At 35.0% G+C, this 15,307-nt stretch overlaps 3 protein-coding genes across 3 annotated transcripts in view; 2 read left to right on the forward strand and 1 right to left on the reverse strand.

The window, feature by feature from the left end:
• The first annotated feature begins 308 nt into the window (after positions 1-308).
• On the forward strand, positions 309-3,976 carry LOC105258074 (zinc finger protein 716-like). The gene is made up of 5 exons (XM_025410914.1): positions 309-336; positions 1,312-1,636; positions 1,859-2,011; positions 2,193-2,381; positions 2,703-3,976. Exons 2-5 carry the CDS (start codon positions 1,384-1,386, stop codon positions 3,974-3,976), a joined length of 1,869 nt encoding a protein of 622 aa, XP_025266699.1. The 5' UTR covers positions 309-336; positions 1,312-1,383.
• A 5,197-nt stretch (positions 3,977-9,173) lies between these two features.
• LOC112638729 (protein GVQW3-like) lies at positions 9,174-9,506 on the reverse strand. Its single transcript, XM_025410915.1, has one exon. The coding sequence runs from the start codon at positions 9,504-9,506 to the stop codon at positions 9,174-9,176; it is 333 nt and encodes a 110-aa protein (XP_025266700.1).
• Positions 9,507-11,252: 1,746 nt separating this feature from the next.
• The window catches only part of LOC112638738 (transcription factor Sp9-like), a 147,091-nt gene continuing 143,036 nt past the window's right edge, over positions 11,253-15,307 (forward strand). Inside the window, exon 1 of the mRNA XM_025410929.1 lies at positions 11,253-12,235. The gene's annotated coding sequence lies outside the window, so the exon portion shown is untranslated. The remainder of the gene's footprint in view (positions 12,236-15,307) is intronic.

Consider the following 15,307-nt stretch of genomic DNA (forward strand, 5'->3'; position numbering starts at 1 on the left):
ATAATTTCTTTAAACCTCATCTTCTAAATTTTCTTAATCTTAAATATTCAATATCTTTTAAATGAATAATTAATATTAATAAATATTAGATTCAGCTGTCCACGTTTATAATTTTTTAAATTTTATTTGTTTTAGAATTATCAGAAGAAATTTAGTTTCTCAATACCTGTGATAATAATAATATGAATATTAATGACTTTAAAACTGTGATCGCTATTTCCAAAGAAAAACGATAACACACGGTATATAAAATATTTTTAACAGTGAAAATTAATATTCAACTTTTTTAATCTCGGTTATTCGGTGGGTGTTTTATATTTTCAACTACGCACCAAGGTAAATAGCTTGATAAATTATTTAATATTCGATATTTTTTGTTCTGTTATTTGTAACATGATTTAATTTAAATACTATTAATAATTTAAATATACACTCGTCAACAAAATTATCGCGTAGGTAATTTCATGTCAAATTTTCGCATAATTTCAAACAAGTATAACTCCGTCAAAATGGTCGTAATTGAAAAATTTTTTTTTCATTTTCAAGCTTAAAGTCTCCATTTTAAAAACCATTTGTTTTTTTTTAGATTTAGAATTTATCCTCTCCCCTCTCGTCATCTTCTTAAAAGTAAGGACGTTTTGTCTGCAAAAAATTGCATAATTTGAGGCATTCCATGAAGTAGAATAAATTTTTTTCGCAAATTTCATGATAATTATCGTAAAATATGGACTTTCATGTGTTCATGAATTAAAAAAAAATAAAGTACGATTTTTTCGCAGAGTTACAACACATTATAATTATCTATACATTTTTGTCCATTTACCGCTAACATTAGCATTACCTGATACCCGTAACTCCGCGAAAAAAAATCGTACAAACTTTATTTTTTTTTAATTCACACATAAAAATTCATATTTTATGATGATTATCATGACATTTGCGAAAAAAATTTATTCCACCTCATGGAACGCCTCAAATTATACAATTTTTTGCAGACGAAACATGTCCTCACTTTTAAAAAAATGACGAGAAGGGGGGAGGATAAGTTCTAAATCTGAAAAAAAAACAAATGGTTTTTAAAATAGAAGCTTTAAGCTTAAGAATGAAAAAAAATTTTTCAACTACGACCATTTTTGACGGAGTTATACTTATTTGAAGTTATGCGAAAATTTGATATGAAATTACCTATGCGATAATTTTGTTGACGAGTGTATATTCGTTAATGTACAAAAAAGTATCCTTTTATAATATTTAATTTATTTCCTCTGATGTTTCTTTTACGATTATAACTGTCTGCTCTTTCATCCACAGATATTTAATAAAATATATCCAAAAGCCACGCAGTCAAACAAATTCGAGGGGTCATTCACGCATCTTAGTTTAATGTCAACAATGAATTTACCGCCATACCAGCTGCATTTCGCGTCGATGAAATTAGAGCATCCATACAAAATCAGCATCTACCAACAAAATCAGCATCTACCAACAAAATCAGAAAAATCAATAACCTTTTGCGATATCAAGTCAGACGACAACTCCAATCATTCAGAATATGCAACACCTCTGAGTTCTCCAATACCAGCCATAAACCATCTTATCGAATCCAGGAGCGAAAACAGGAATGAATACTTTGACCGTAAGTTGAACATAGATATCAATATTGATGATAATATGGCAATATTGTATCCTAAACGCATATACAATTCAGTGTTAAGTAACTGTCACTTTGAAACGATTAATTCCAATCTTGCCAATTATAATGATATAAATAAAGTCTCACAATCTAATACATCATCAACATTGTAAATTAATCAATCTTTAGAAACAGGACTTCCATTTTCTTATGATTCATTTCCAGCGAGAAACTCAGAAACAGCGACAAACTTTTACAATATCAAGTCAGACAACAACTCCAATCATTCAGAGTATGCAACATCTTTGAATTCTCCAGTACCAGCCATAAACCAACTTATTGAATCCAGGAGCGAAAACAGGAATGAATACTTTGACCGTGAGTTGATTACAGATATCAATATTGATGACAATATGGCAATATTGCATCTTAAACGCATATACAATTCAGTGTTAAGTAACTGTCACTTTGAAACGATTAATTCCAATCTTGCCAATTATAATGATATAAATAAAGTCTCACAATCTAATACATCATCAACATTGCAACCAAATTTCAGAAACAGGACTTCCATTTTCTTATGATTCATTTCCAGCGAGAAACTCAGAAACAGCGACAAACTTTTACAATATCAAGTCAGACAACAGCTCCAATCATTCAGAGTATGCAACACTTCTGAGTTCTCCAGTACCAGCCATAAACCAACTTATCGAATCCAGGAGCGAAAACAGGAATGAATACTTTGACCGTGAGTTGAATACAGATATCAATATTGATGACAATATGGCAATATTGCATCCTAAACGCATATACAATTCAGTGTTAAGTAATTGTCACTTTGAAACGACTAATTCCAATCTTGCTAATTATATAAATAAAGTCTCACAATCTAATACATCATCAACATTGCAAAGTAACCAAACTTCTGACACAGGATTTTCAATGTTAAGTAATTATCACTTTGAATTTGAAACGATTAATTCCAATCTTGCTAATTATAAATGTATAAATAAAGTCTCACAATTTAATACATCATCAACATTACAATGTAACCAAACTTCTGAAACAGGATTTCCATTTCCTTATGATTCATCTTTGTCAAGAAACGAAAGGGCGACAAACATTTACACTATCAAGTTAGACAACAGCTTCAATCATTCAGAGTATGCAACACCTCTGAGTTCTCCAGTACCAGCCATAAACCAACCTATCGAATCCAGGAGCGAAAACAGGAATGAATACTTTGACCGTGAGTTGAATACAGATATCAATATTGATGACGATATGGCAATATTGCATTCTAAACGCATATACAATTCAACGTTAAGTAATTGTCACTTTGAAACGACTAATTCTAATCCTGCCAATTATAATTATATAAATAAAGTCTCACAATCTAATACGTCAGCGAAATGGCAAAGCAATCAAACTTTTGATACAGAACTTTCATTTTCTTATGATTCATCTCTGTCGAGAAACTCAGAAAAAGCGACAAACTTTTACGATATCAAGTTAGACAACAGCTCCAATCATTCAGAGTATATAAGACATTTTAATTCTCCAGTTGTAGAGCAATCTATCAAATCTGAAAGAGAAAACGAGCATGAATGCTTTGATCATAGATTGGACACAGATAATTATAATAATTGGATACGTAAAGTTAAGAATCAAACAAATCAAGATAGTGAAATATTGATACAGGCGATACCGAGTAGAATGTCTATTTCAAAGGTAACACAAGATGATCATATTGCATCTAATCTAGACTCTAATTATTCGAATTTGCCGAGTTTATCAAAGAAAACGATAAACTCTTACGAGGCTGTGTCAGAAGGCGATTTCGCTCCTGAACTTACAGGACCTATGGAGGTTCCACTACCTGTTCAAACTATTAGTCCACACAAGCCTGTTGGATCCAAGATAGGAGACAATATTTATCACTTCCTTGGCGAGACATCGAAAATGGATATCGATTCCACGTTACCTTTTTTAGACAATTACACCAATACCAAACACCAATACACGTGTTTACTGTGTCAAAAGGGATTCAATAAGACATCGCATTTGAAGGTGCATTGGAGGAAACATTCCGGCGAACGACCGTACCATTGCACATGGCAAAATTGTAACAAGACTTTCACGCGAAGCGATGAATTGAAGCGTCACGAACGCACGCATACCGGCGAAAGAAATCATTCTTGCTCTCAATGTGAAAAGAAGTTTACAAGAAGCGATCATCTCAAGAAGCACATTAAGACGCATAGACAGCAAGAGATAGAAGAGTTGGAAGTAGATATGAATGAAATATGTGAAATAATTAAAAATCCTTTTACGCACTTCTAGTTCGTTTTTTGTTGAATTTTTTAATAAAAATATTATGAATGATTTTTTGTTGTATTATTATTTCTTTAGAACGAATAATATACAGGGTGTTCCAGACGACCCGTACACCTCTTTTAAAATGAAAATAAATGATTTTTATCAAAAATCGCGAGCAATTTTTAAGTAAATCGGGTACGCTCTATCAAATGGTGATATTTTCAACTTTTGATTCCGACCGGAAATACGCCATCCGGATCGGAAGTTGAATTTTTTAGTTGTACGTGAAAAAATAAGAAACTTACTTGTTTAATTGTACATGAAAAAATAAGAAACTTTTGTATCAAACGTTTTTTCTAGTGCCTCTGTCAATCTTAAAATTGAAGATAACTGTGATGAACTTTCAAGGTCAATTTTAAGAATGACAGAGGCACTTTTAGAAAAAACGTTTGATACAAAAGTTTCTTATTTTTTCATGTACAATTCGAATCTGTAATAAAAAATACCATGTTCCCCTAGAAAAATTCAACTTCCGATCCGGATGGCGTATTTCCGGTCGGAATCAAAAGTTGAAAATATCACCATTGGATAGAGCGTATCAACTTTACTTAAAAATTGTTCGTGATTTTTGATAAAAGCCATTTATTTTTATTTTAAAAGGGATGTACGGGTGGTCTGGGACACCCTATATATATGTATAGAATATTTTCTGGATAAAATAATTTTGCTAGTTAATAATTAATTTTTCTAGTCAATATTAATTTTTTACTAATCAATATATTTTATCTCTCAATGTAGTTTACTCTTTTCGTATTTATTGTTATTTTCGTTTCTTATAAAGTAAATTAATACAAGTAGAAATTAAGTACCATTAAAAATCGAAAATAAATACAGAAAAAATTATGCATAAATAAGTGTATTAAATAAAAAATTAAATTAAAAGAAATTACTTCTTTACAGCGTTTATGATATTTTAAATATATATAAATGCGCACTACAGAGTTTATTCAATTCTATTTCAAGATTTATAAGATGTATCACATAGCAGTATGTAAGAAAAAAAATTCACAGATATTATTGACACCGTTGTCAAATATTACATTAGAGCAATACTGATTCTTTAAAATAGCATATTCCAAATTAAATTATTAAGAAGAACTAAAGGACTCAACTACTTCAAAAGTTAATAAATCTAAAGATTTTGATATTCATGAGTTTGACGTGCAAAGTATTTTTAGCCTTTTAAAATATAAAATTAATTTTGTGTGTGTATATATGAGTTAAAATAAAAGATTTTTGTCCTGTAGAATGTAATTTAATCTCAAAATAAATATATTATCTTATATCAAATAAACAATTTTATAAAAACTATAACAAATAAGTGTTAACGGTCCGTGTGATAATAAAATATTAAAGTATTAAAATTAACAACATGATAATTAAGAAACGAGCAATAAGAGCCCAAAACGCGGATGGTAATGCGTCAATTTTCCTAAACATTAATTGTTCGCGAAAAAATTTTTTAAGATGTGCACAAGGCATTTATACATATATTTTACTTGGTGTATATGCCAAGTTATAGATTCTCGTGATTTGAGACTTCTATAAAACCTTCTTTACCCCCCTGAAGAGATGTAGACAGGAAAAATATCGGGGCGAATTAAAATTTTTCCTGTCTACATCTCTTCAGGGGGGTAAAGAGGGTTTTATAGAAGTCTCAAACCACGAGAATCTATAACTTGGCATATACACCAAGTAAAATATATGTATAAATGCCTTGTGCACATCTTAAAAAATTTTTTCGCGAACAATTAATGTTTAGGAAAATTGACGCATTACCATCCGCGTTTTGGGTTCTTATTGCTCGTTTCTTAATTATCATGTTGTTAAATACATAGAGCCGTATTCTTTATTAATTTATTAAAATTAAGTTTAAAATATTTAAAGTATTTTATAGTGACTACGATTTGAACTAACAAATTCATAAAAATAAAAATTTTAATTTTATAGAGAAAGTTTTCACTTTATTCAAACATTAATTATTAATTTATATATTTCAAGAAGCTAAAAATGCTTTTGCATAAATTCATGGATCTCGAAATGTATTTATTAATATTGATTTTAATAATAAGGAAGGCTTAAGATCAGGAAAAGCGCAGGTGATATTGCGTCATATATAAATCTATAATTAAAAAAAAAGCAAATTCTAAAAATACAAATGTTTCGGTTCCTTTCAAATCCGCTCCAGTGTGACAATAATAAATTTTTTAGAACATATAAAAGAAATATAAAAATAAATAGATAAAAAATATGAAGTACTGTACAAGTCGAATGATAAAATTGTAAAAATAAACAACGATATCGCGGTCAAGTTGGGGAAGGACATTGGTTTGCCTTTTCTACTATTAATGTCACACTGAAGAGGGTCCGAAAGGGATCGAAACGTTTGTATTTTTAGAATTTGTTTTTTTTTAAATTATAGATTTATATATGACGCAATACCATCGGCGCTTTTCCTGGTCTTAAATAAGTCCTCCTTATTATTATTGATTTATCATTTGGACCATTCACGTATATTGTGTTAATTTAATTAAAATTTTTTTGATCCTTTGTTAATATTAATTTTGACATAGATGATTCCATTTTTTCCTTAAATAAGAACCAACTTTTTCACTGACCAACATCATTCAGTCAATATTGATTTAATACCCACTATGTGAATGATATATAAAAGAGAGTAATAAGATCATCTTTGTCAAGTAAAGTCTCGAATAAATTCTTAAAATAATTCTATATAAAATCGCAAATGGAACGCTTAGTGAAATTTGGAAATATATGAAGATAGTATATCTGTAAATATGTCTATTGACATTGAAAATATTTTTTTATTAAATATCTAAATCTTATACGCATTGCAACGATGCGAGTATTAAAACGGTATGTATAATGATATCTGTGATAATCAGAAATCTCTTGAAAATTATATTTAAAATTTTATAAAGAATTTGATTTTTCTTATAAACTGCAATTAAAAAAATATATAAATTATCAAAGGTTAATAATTATTGTCGATTTATATTCTTTTTTGATTATGCAATTATTAATCTGTTTACACAATTTTATCCAATTATAAAATTTTCAAGATAGAAAAATCCAATATATTTATAAATAGTAATATAAATCCAATATTTATAATTAAACAACACGACAAGAAACTAGCGATTAAGAGCCACAGCGGATGGTAATGCCTAAAGATTCTTTAATTGTACGCGAAAATTTAAACGAGAACGAGGCATATGCATATATTTTACTTGGTGCATTTACCAAGATATAGATTCTCATTTTTGAGAATTCTATAAACCCTCTTTACCCCCCTGAAGAGATGTAGACGAGAAAAATATCGGGGCGAAGTCACTGAATCGGGAATCGAACCCGAGTCTTTCGCTTGTCGAGCGACTTTATATTTATAATTAAATTTAACTAAATTTTCAATATTTCAGATAATTTTAAAATATTATAGATTTCAGATAATTTTCAAATCCATAACATCTGATTTCTTTTTTAAATTCTAAACATTGATTGATGACAATAATAAATTGTCATCAATCAATGTTTAGAATTTAAAAAAAAATCAGATGTTATGGATTTGAAAACTATATATAATTTATCAGATTATCACTTTAATACATGTTTGATAAAATATATTTTCTACTCTGTTTCAGATATATTCAAGAATGAAAGGTATTGAAAACATGGAGAAGTGGATTGGTTATGAATTCGCAATTTGTTGAGATACCAGAAGAAGAAAGAAGCGATCAGATACTTATCAGATTTATTATTGAGAATTATATAATAAAAAAAAATATTTATTTCATAAGAGTTCCCTCTTAAACGTGTAGTTTACTTAGTCCTTCGATCATTCTGACATCTTTTCATTTTACACGCCCTAAATTTGAAAAGAGACTATTTTCAATGATCTCGTAGGCTTGATATTACGGAGCGAGAAAGAGGGGTCGTACCGTAAAAAATTCATATAATAACGAATCGCTCTCGCATCGTATATCGGATTCCCTCTTGACATCTTCCTGTCATTCGACACGCCGCCGGCCCTTCGTCCCGCCCAAGCAAAGGGATCAACCGAAAAGGTAAGCGCCCTAGAAACATCTTTTCGTCTGGCAGGTGTTTCGATTGCGATCGCAGATAGAAAAGCGTTTCGCGTGGCGAGGTATTAAAATCTCTAGCGACTTCCCGTCTTCCAAAATGAAACGAAGATACACAAGAAGATATTAGCATTATCCTCTTATATATTTTCCCTCCATAATAAATTCTTTCCGAAATACACTGAAACTTTGAAGCTTTGGTTGTAACCAGACTGAGACTGCCGCATCAAATTAATGATCGTAAAAGTTACACGAAACTTGAACGAATATGTCTTTTCTACGTCGTCGAAGTGATTTAGTGCGTGGAAAGGATGCAATATCCTCTTTCGAGGATATTATTGAGTAGATATTATATTGAAGGATTCTATTTATTTCTTCCTCAATCCTTTCATCCGATTTCAGGTGTAATCTCTCTTTCATATACATGTGTTGCCAGTGTTTGCTGGTATCTAGATAAAATTATCTAGATAATTATCTAGATAAAGAAGTGGATCATCTTTATCTTTAACTAGTTGAGGAAATACAAAGTATCTTTATCTTAGGTAAAAAATATATGTCATCTTATCTAAAAATTGTCTAAGATGACGTTTTCATTATGTAAAAGAGTTTTCCAAGCAAGCTTCTAAAAATCTATCTAAAATATCTAAAATATATTTTTTATTTGGAAAATAATATAACAAATATACTTTATCTTGTATTTGTTTTACTTAAATTTGTGCATTAATGTACGAGGTGTGTTCAAAAAAAAGGTGACTTTTTATTTTTCACGAAAAATATTTATTTATTCATCAATATCTATTTTGTCCCCTTCAAAGTAATCCCCCTCAGATATTATACACTTGTGCCAGCGCTTTTTCCAATCCTCGAAGCACTTTTGATATGCGCTTTTTGGTATGGTCTCGAGCTCTTCCAGCGATGCGGTCTTTATCTCCTCAATCGTGGCAAATCTCCGTCCTTTCATGGGTCTTTTCAGTTTTGGGAACAAGAAAAAGTCGCAGGGGGCCAAGTCCGGTGAATACGGTGGCTGAGGCATGGTTACGGTGTTGATTTTAGCCAAAAAATCACGAACAAGCAACGACGTGTTTTTGGTCGAAATTCAGCAATTTCGGAACAAACTTCGCCGCCACACGTTGCATGCCCAAAACACCCGAAAAAATTGCATGGCATGAGCCAACCGATATGCCGACATCCTCAGCAACTTCTCTAATAGTGATTCGACGATTTTCCATAACAATTTTCTTTATTGCTTCGACGTTGTCATCGATTGTTGACGTGCTGGGGCGTCCAGGGCGGCCATCGTCATTAACATCTTCTCGACCTTCTGTGAAGAGCTTGTACCACTTGTAAATATTTTTTTTGCTCAGAGTAGACTCGCCAAATGCCGCAGTCAACATTTCAAGTTCGTCAGAACACTTAATTTTATTTTTCACACAAAATTTAATACAGGAGATAAAGACCGCATCGCTGGAAGAGCTCGAGACCATACCAAAAAGAGCATATCAAAAGTGCTTCGAGGATTGGAAAAAGCGCTTGCATAAGTGTATAATATCTGAGGGGGATTACTTTGAAGGGGACAAAATAGATATTGATGAATAAATAAATATTTTTCGAGAAAAATAAAAAGTCACCTTATTTTTTGAACACACCTCGTATATTTTATAAAAATGATATATGTATTGTTACACATTGATTATTATATTATAAATATATTATAAATATATTATAAATATAAATTAATAAATAAATATTTATCATATCATTTGTATACTTTTTTGTTATTATTTAAATATTCTTTAGGAAAAGAGAAAGAATATGTGTTTATGATTTTAATATCCCATTTATAATCTACGTCACATTTTTTACAAATATTTATAGTCTTATAAAATAAACAAAAATACCTGGATAATTATCTAGATTATCGCAATAATCATCTCATCTTTCATCTAGATTAAGTAAAAGCAAAATCATCTTTATCTCATCTAGGATAAATTTACGGATTTTTATCTTTATCTTTATCTAGATAATTTTGAAATTATCTACAGCAAACACTGTGTGTTGCACACTTAGATTATCACAGCTATCTTAGAAAGATTTTCTTTGGCAGGATATTTTCGTGGTTTGCTATTGCCTTCCGAGAGAGGAGCAAGCGTATACAATTTTTCTGCCGGGAATCGAACCCGAAACTTTCGGCTTTGTAGACTAGTGCGCTATCTACTGTGCCACGGTTCGCTCACATTATTTCAGAGATAGTTCTTAATTTTTAATAAATTTTTTTTATAAATTTTAACAAAATTAAAAAAAAAAATTTGCATCAATGAAAAAATAATTTAAAATTCTCCCTCCCAACTTGAGGAAAATCGTAAGCAAGAGTAACGTTCCTTTACGAGTTTTGTTTGCCCAGGGTGACAATGAGATCGTGTGACAGCCTTGCACATTCTTCTTCGACCTGCTGTCGGTAGATGGAAGCACGATGAATGGAAGAGATCGACGTAGCGCTATTAAGGGGGCGGCGCGCCGTGCAGTCCCCTTGGCCCCTCGACCTGATCGAGGATTCATGGCTGGCACCAGGAGGAAGAGGTGCGCACAGGCGGAGGTAGAAGGCAGTGACGGTGGTGGTCGCGGTAGCGGAGGCAGAGACAGAGAGAACAAGAGAGACACATCGCCGAGGACGAACGAGGTGGACGGGGAGAGGAGGGGGCGCGGGGGCGAAGGGTGGCAGCGGCGGGGAGTCGCGGGGTAGAGAGGAGATACGAAAATGGAGTAAGGGAGAAAAAAAAAAAGAGCCGGCTGCCGGGCAAATTATAGGGAAAACCGGGGGTGGGACGGAGAGGGGGAGGCAGCCCCGTAGTGGAGCTCGAAGGAGAACGACGACGAGGTGGAGAAGAAGAGAGAATGGAGGGGCCGGAAAGGGAGGAGGGGTGGCGCCACGGCAATTCCGGACTCGCGTTCAACGTTCCCTGCGGAGTTAGCGAGGATACCCGCGCGAGAAACCAGCGCGCGAGCGGATTCAAAGAGGGCCCTGTCGCGCGAGTGGCGAGACTCTTCTTCTCCCCTCGGTCGTCTTCCGCGCCGCGGACGTAATTGACGAAAGTGACGAGGAACGGAGACGAGGAGAGAGGAATAGGGAGCGAGAGGGAGAGAGGGAGAGAGAGAGAGAGGGATAGGGGGAGAGACGCGGAGAGCGAGAAAGACAGAAGGAGGGGGTAGACACACAAGTACAGTACACGCACCTCTCTCTTACGTGTTACGTGCGGTCAGTGCGAGAGGCTGCGACGTGCCGCGAGCATGCGTCTGCGACGAACGGCCCTTAAGGCTGCGAACGAGCAGCACGCCGACTCGCCTTCGTCGCGGTTGTCGCCATCATCATCATCAACATCATCCTCGTCGCCGTCGCCGCCTTAATCGCTCGCGCATCGCCTTAATCCGCGAATGCTCCCCTTAACTAGGGAACGCCAGGTAGCATTTCAGCCACGGAAAAACAGTCCTTTCGTGATTGATGCGTTGAAAAAGAAAGGATACCCTTGTCGCCTGTCGCGGTATAGTGTCCGTGAAAATTGACGTTGGCGCTTGTCACCTTCGGCATCAGCGCATCCCAGTGGACATGAAGCCCTCTGAGAAAGGGTGTCGCGTGTCGACCCCGACAAGCGGGTCGCGGGTACTACTTGTGCTACTAGTATCTCACGAGTGTCATTCACCCAGTGCGCTTGTCTCGATGAACACAGCCGAATATTGCTCGAGAAGAGGCTGCCCCGCGACGTAACGTAGCTGCGTTTCTCTCATAATCGAAAGATCGCTTACACTCTTGAGAGGAGATCCGTCTCGGAGCGAGTCCAAACTCCGATCGTCGAGATCACTCGAGAGATGGAGTCGTGATCGAAACGGTACGTCCGTTCGGCACCAAAGAGATCCACTCGGGGACCTAGTCCTCCAAGTCTTTGGCGTGTGAATTGGCGCGTTTTCAGGATCGCTCGAGCGATTCCTGACGCGGGACCGGCTCCGGCGAGTCCGGGATTACTCGTCCGCATCGCAGCGTTTTAGGCGAATCGCCAAACTGGACGCGGAGGTCAGCGGTGGCGGCGGTGGCCGCAGGGGTGTCAGCCCGACACCCCTCAACAGTATAAACGTGAGTGTCTCAGTCTCGTTCTGATCGTATCACAACACCGGGAATCTCTTCCCAATCTCTCTTCATCGGTTCTCTAACTCCTTTGCTCCAATTTCATTTACAGAATAATAATATTCTGCTTTTATATATTTTTGTAATTACATTTCCGTAAGATGTCCTTTAAGTTGGGTTCCGTCTTTCGTATTAATTTGGGTTCCATGTTTCGTATTTTATACGCGTTTTTTGACGACGTTTTAAAATAACAATTCGCTTTTACGAGAATTTCGTCATTTACATGCATAACGTAATCTTAAGTTAATGACAAGTCCACGGGATATCGCGTTTCCTCGTGATTTTACGAGAATCTCGCCATCGCCTTTATAACCGTTTTAATATCCAGGAGAAATTCCGCGTTTAATTTTATCGCGACGCAATATTATGAGAATTTAAGAAGCGTCTTTAATGGGACTTGATCTCTTTGATATATTTTTCGCCTAACTGAATGAAATAATTTGGCGAAAACACTTTTATTCCGATGATGAGCTTCATGAGGCTTGAAATAAAATCTTCGCCGCCGCCTTTCATTGTTTCCTCACTTTGTGGGAATCCCCAGCAATGATCTCAATCCCGTTACGACTTCCTAAGATTGTTTTCCAACCTGATTTCTTCTCTCAAGTGAGAATTCGTCATTCATGAGGTGGAATATCCCCGAATCGCAAATTGACAGTCGCCATCCCCGTTTCCGTTCAATTTAGCAATTCCCATAAATGATTTTCGAAGGTGTGATAGATAGGTCGATGCACTCCCACCGCACGAGCATAATTGGTGGCCCTCTTGCATAAAAAAAGCGTAAAAGATGCCCGACGAACGTGTCGTGAGAAATTAATGCCGGGTCGCATCTCCGGTCTTTCCTCTCCCTTCTTTGCGGAAATACACCTCTAGTTAAACGCCACGACGAGGAGCTCGTCGTGCGAAAGCGTCGTGTGCATCAGCCATTCCCGACCATCCGCGCCACTCGATCGATCCTTAGCCATGGAAGTGACCCGCACACGACAGTGGGAAGCAGTGGGAATAGAACATTCGTCGCGAGAATATCGACTACCTCGTTTACCTGCCATTATCTACAATAAGAGGGGAAAGAAAAAAGAACTTTGGAGTCTTATTTTAGATAACGTATCGTCAAAGCGCTCTATCATTTATGGCTGTCGTAGGAACGAAGCTTGTTTGAGAGAGCGCGATATTCACAGTATCCTCAGTCATCTTTGATGTCTTTGTTTCCTGCGATCACGAATTGTCACGCATAAAATTTTCAACCTGTCCGATCCCCCGGGAAGCTCGACAAGGTTCGCTAGTTGCCAATGTAATAAACGTTACTATATCGCTACGCCCCGTTCACGCCCGCCTGCCATACGTCGGTCGAAGAACAATTTATATGAATAATTACGCGTCGACGTATAGGCCATTTCTAGATGGATTTCAGTCTGTCAAGTGCATGAAAAAATTTGGCTGTGTTTAATTGCATAAGAAAGAAAGATATAGAGAGTAAATGACTAAGACTAGTTATTGAAGGATGTTTTGTATGTACAATCCCAGCAAAAAGGAGCTGAAAATCAATATTGACGAATATCCACTTTTGGTGTATTTTCAGTAAGAAATTGTGTGGAATTGTATTACAATTTGATCTTAGCTACAGTGCAGAGATGTATTTTTTAATATTTATTGCGTTTTTACTGAAATATTCCGAATTTTGTTAATCGAAATGATTAACTTTTGGCAGAGAATTTCCCCTTGTGACGGATACATGGCTAACTTTATTGAATTATATTTAATATCTTTTTAACCAGTTAGTACTTGTATAATATTATTTGACCAAATATTTCCTCTGTATCTAAACTTTTGCAAATTTTAAACAAATTTTGAATATAATTTCCATGTCTGTTTGAATCGACGTGGTTATACGTTTCCCATAAGAACACAAGTTAATTCGGTGCAAATTAAAATCCTTATAACTTGCGAACGCTTTAGTGAATCAATTTAAAAATTGTACTGAAGATTCTAAACATATGTAAGGACATTCTGTACAATTTCTCAATATTTTGAAAATAGGTACAAAACATCCTTAATCGCAGTAATTAAAAAATTAAAATCAATATACTAATAAATCTTTTATAATTCAGATGAATGTGAATTTTTTAAAACAAAAACTTTGGAGATATAAATGTTACTAAAGTTTATATTAATTTTTAATTTGATTTAATTTATTAATTTAATTTGATTTCATTTGATAGAAATATAATAGTAACGGAATTAAATTAATTTATTTCGGTGTAAATTAAAATCCTTATAACTTGTGAACGCTTTAGTGAATCGATTTAAAAATTGTACTGAAGATTCTAAACATATGTAAGGACATTCTGTACAATTTTCATTAAATTCTCAATATTTCGAAAATAGGTACAAAACATCCTTAAAGGAAATCTCTTTTTAAAATAATCACTCTAACTCGGTTCTACGGAATGTATGAGGATTCTCGCGTTTTGCCATGTTTTAAACTTGACCAAAGTTATTTAAAGTAAGCGTGTACAGAGACGAATTACATTGTTATGCGGTAAATTCCGGCAAACCGCACAGCGATAATTGTAATAACGATGTACTTGGAAGGCGATTACCACCTGTTCACTGGTGGTAATTAGCGGCACGATACCCAGTGTCGAAGAAATTACATAAGCAATACCGCAAAAGTTACGTATATGTTATTATTGCTGCTCTACATAGGGCAATTATACTGACAATCGCTTTTGCACGAGATCATACGTAAGAACGGAAGAATGCGAGAGAAGAGTATTTCCACCCCCCCCCCCCCCGCGAAGGGGTCTGTCGAAGGACGCTCTGAAAATTATATAAATATAATATTGCCGTTAGTGCAACACTTTGGAAACAATCGAGATAAGGACGCTGATCGAAAGGAGACGAAGCCACACTGACATCCGTTCACACACCTTCAGGTTTAATTAATTTATGGCTAGCGAAAGAGGCGCCATCGGGCTATTATGGTCTGGAGGGAGCAAACGAAATAACATTGGCTAATGCGAG

Source organism: Camponotus floridanus, unplaced genomic scaffold, assembly GCF_003227725.1.
Source record: "Camponotus floridanus strain SB8 unplaced genomic scaffold, Cflo_v7.5 scaffold36, whole genome shotgun sequence".
Classification (NCBI taxonomy): Eukaryota; Metazoa; Arthropoda; class Insecta; order Hymenoptera; family Formicidae; genus Camponotus; species Camponotus floridanus.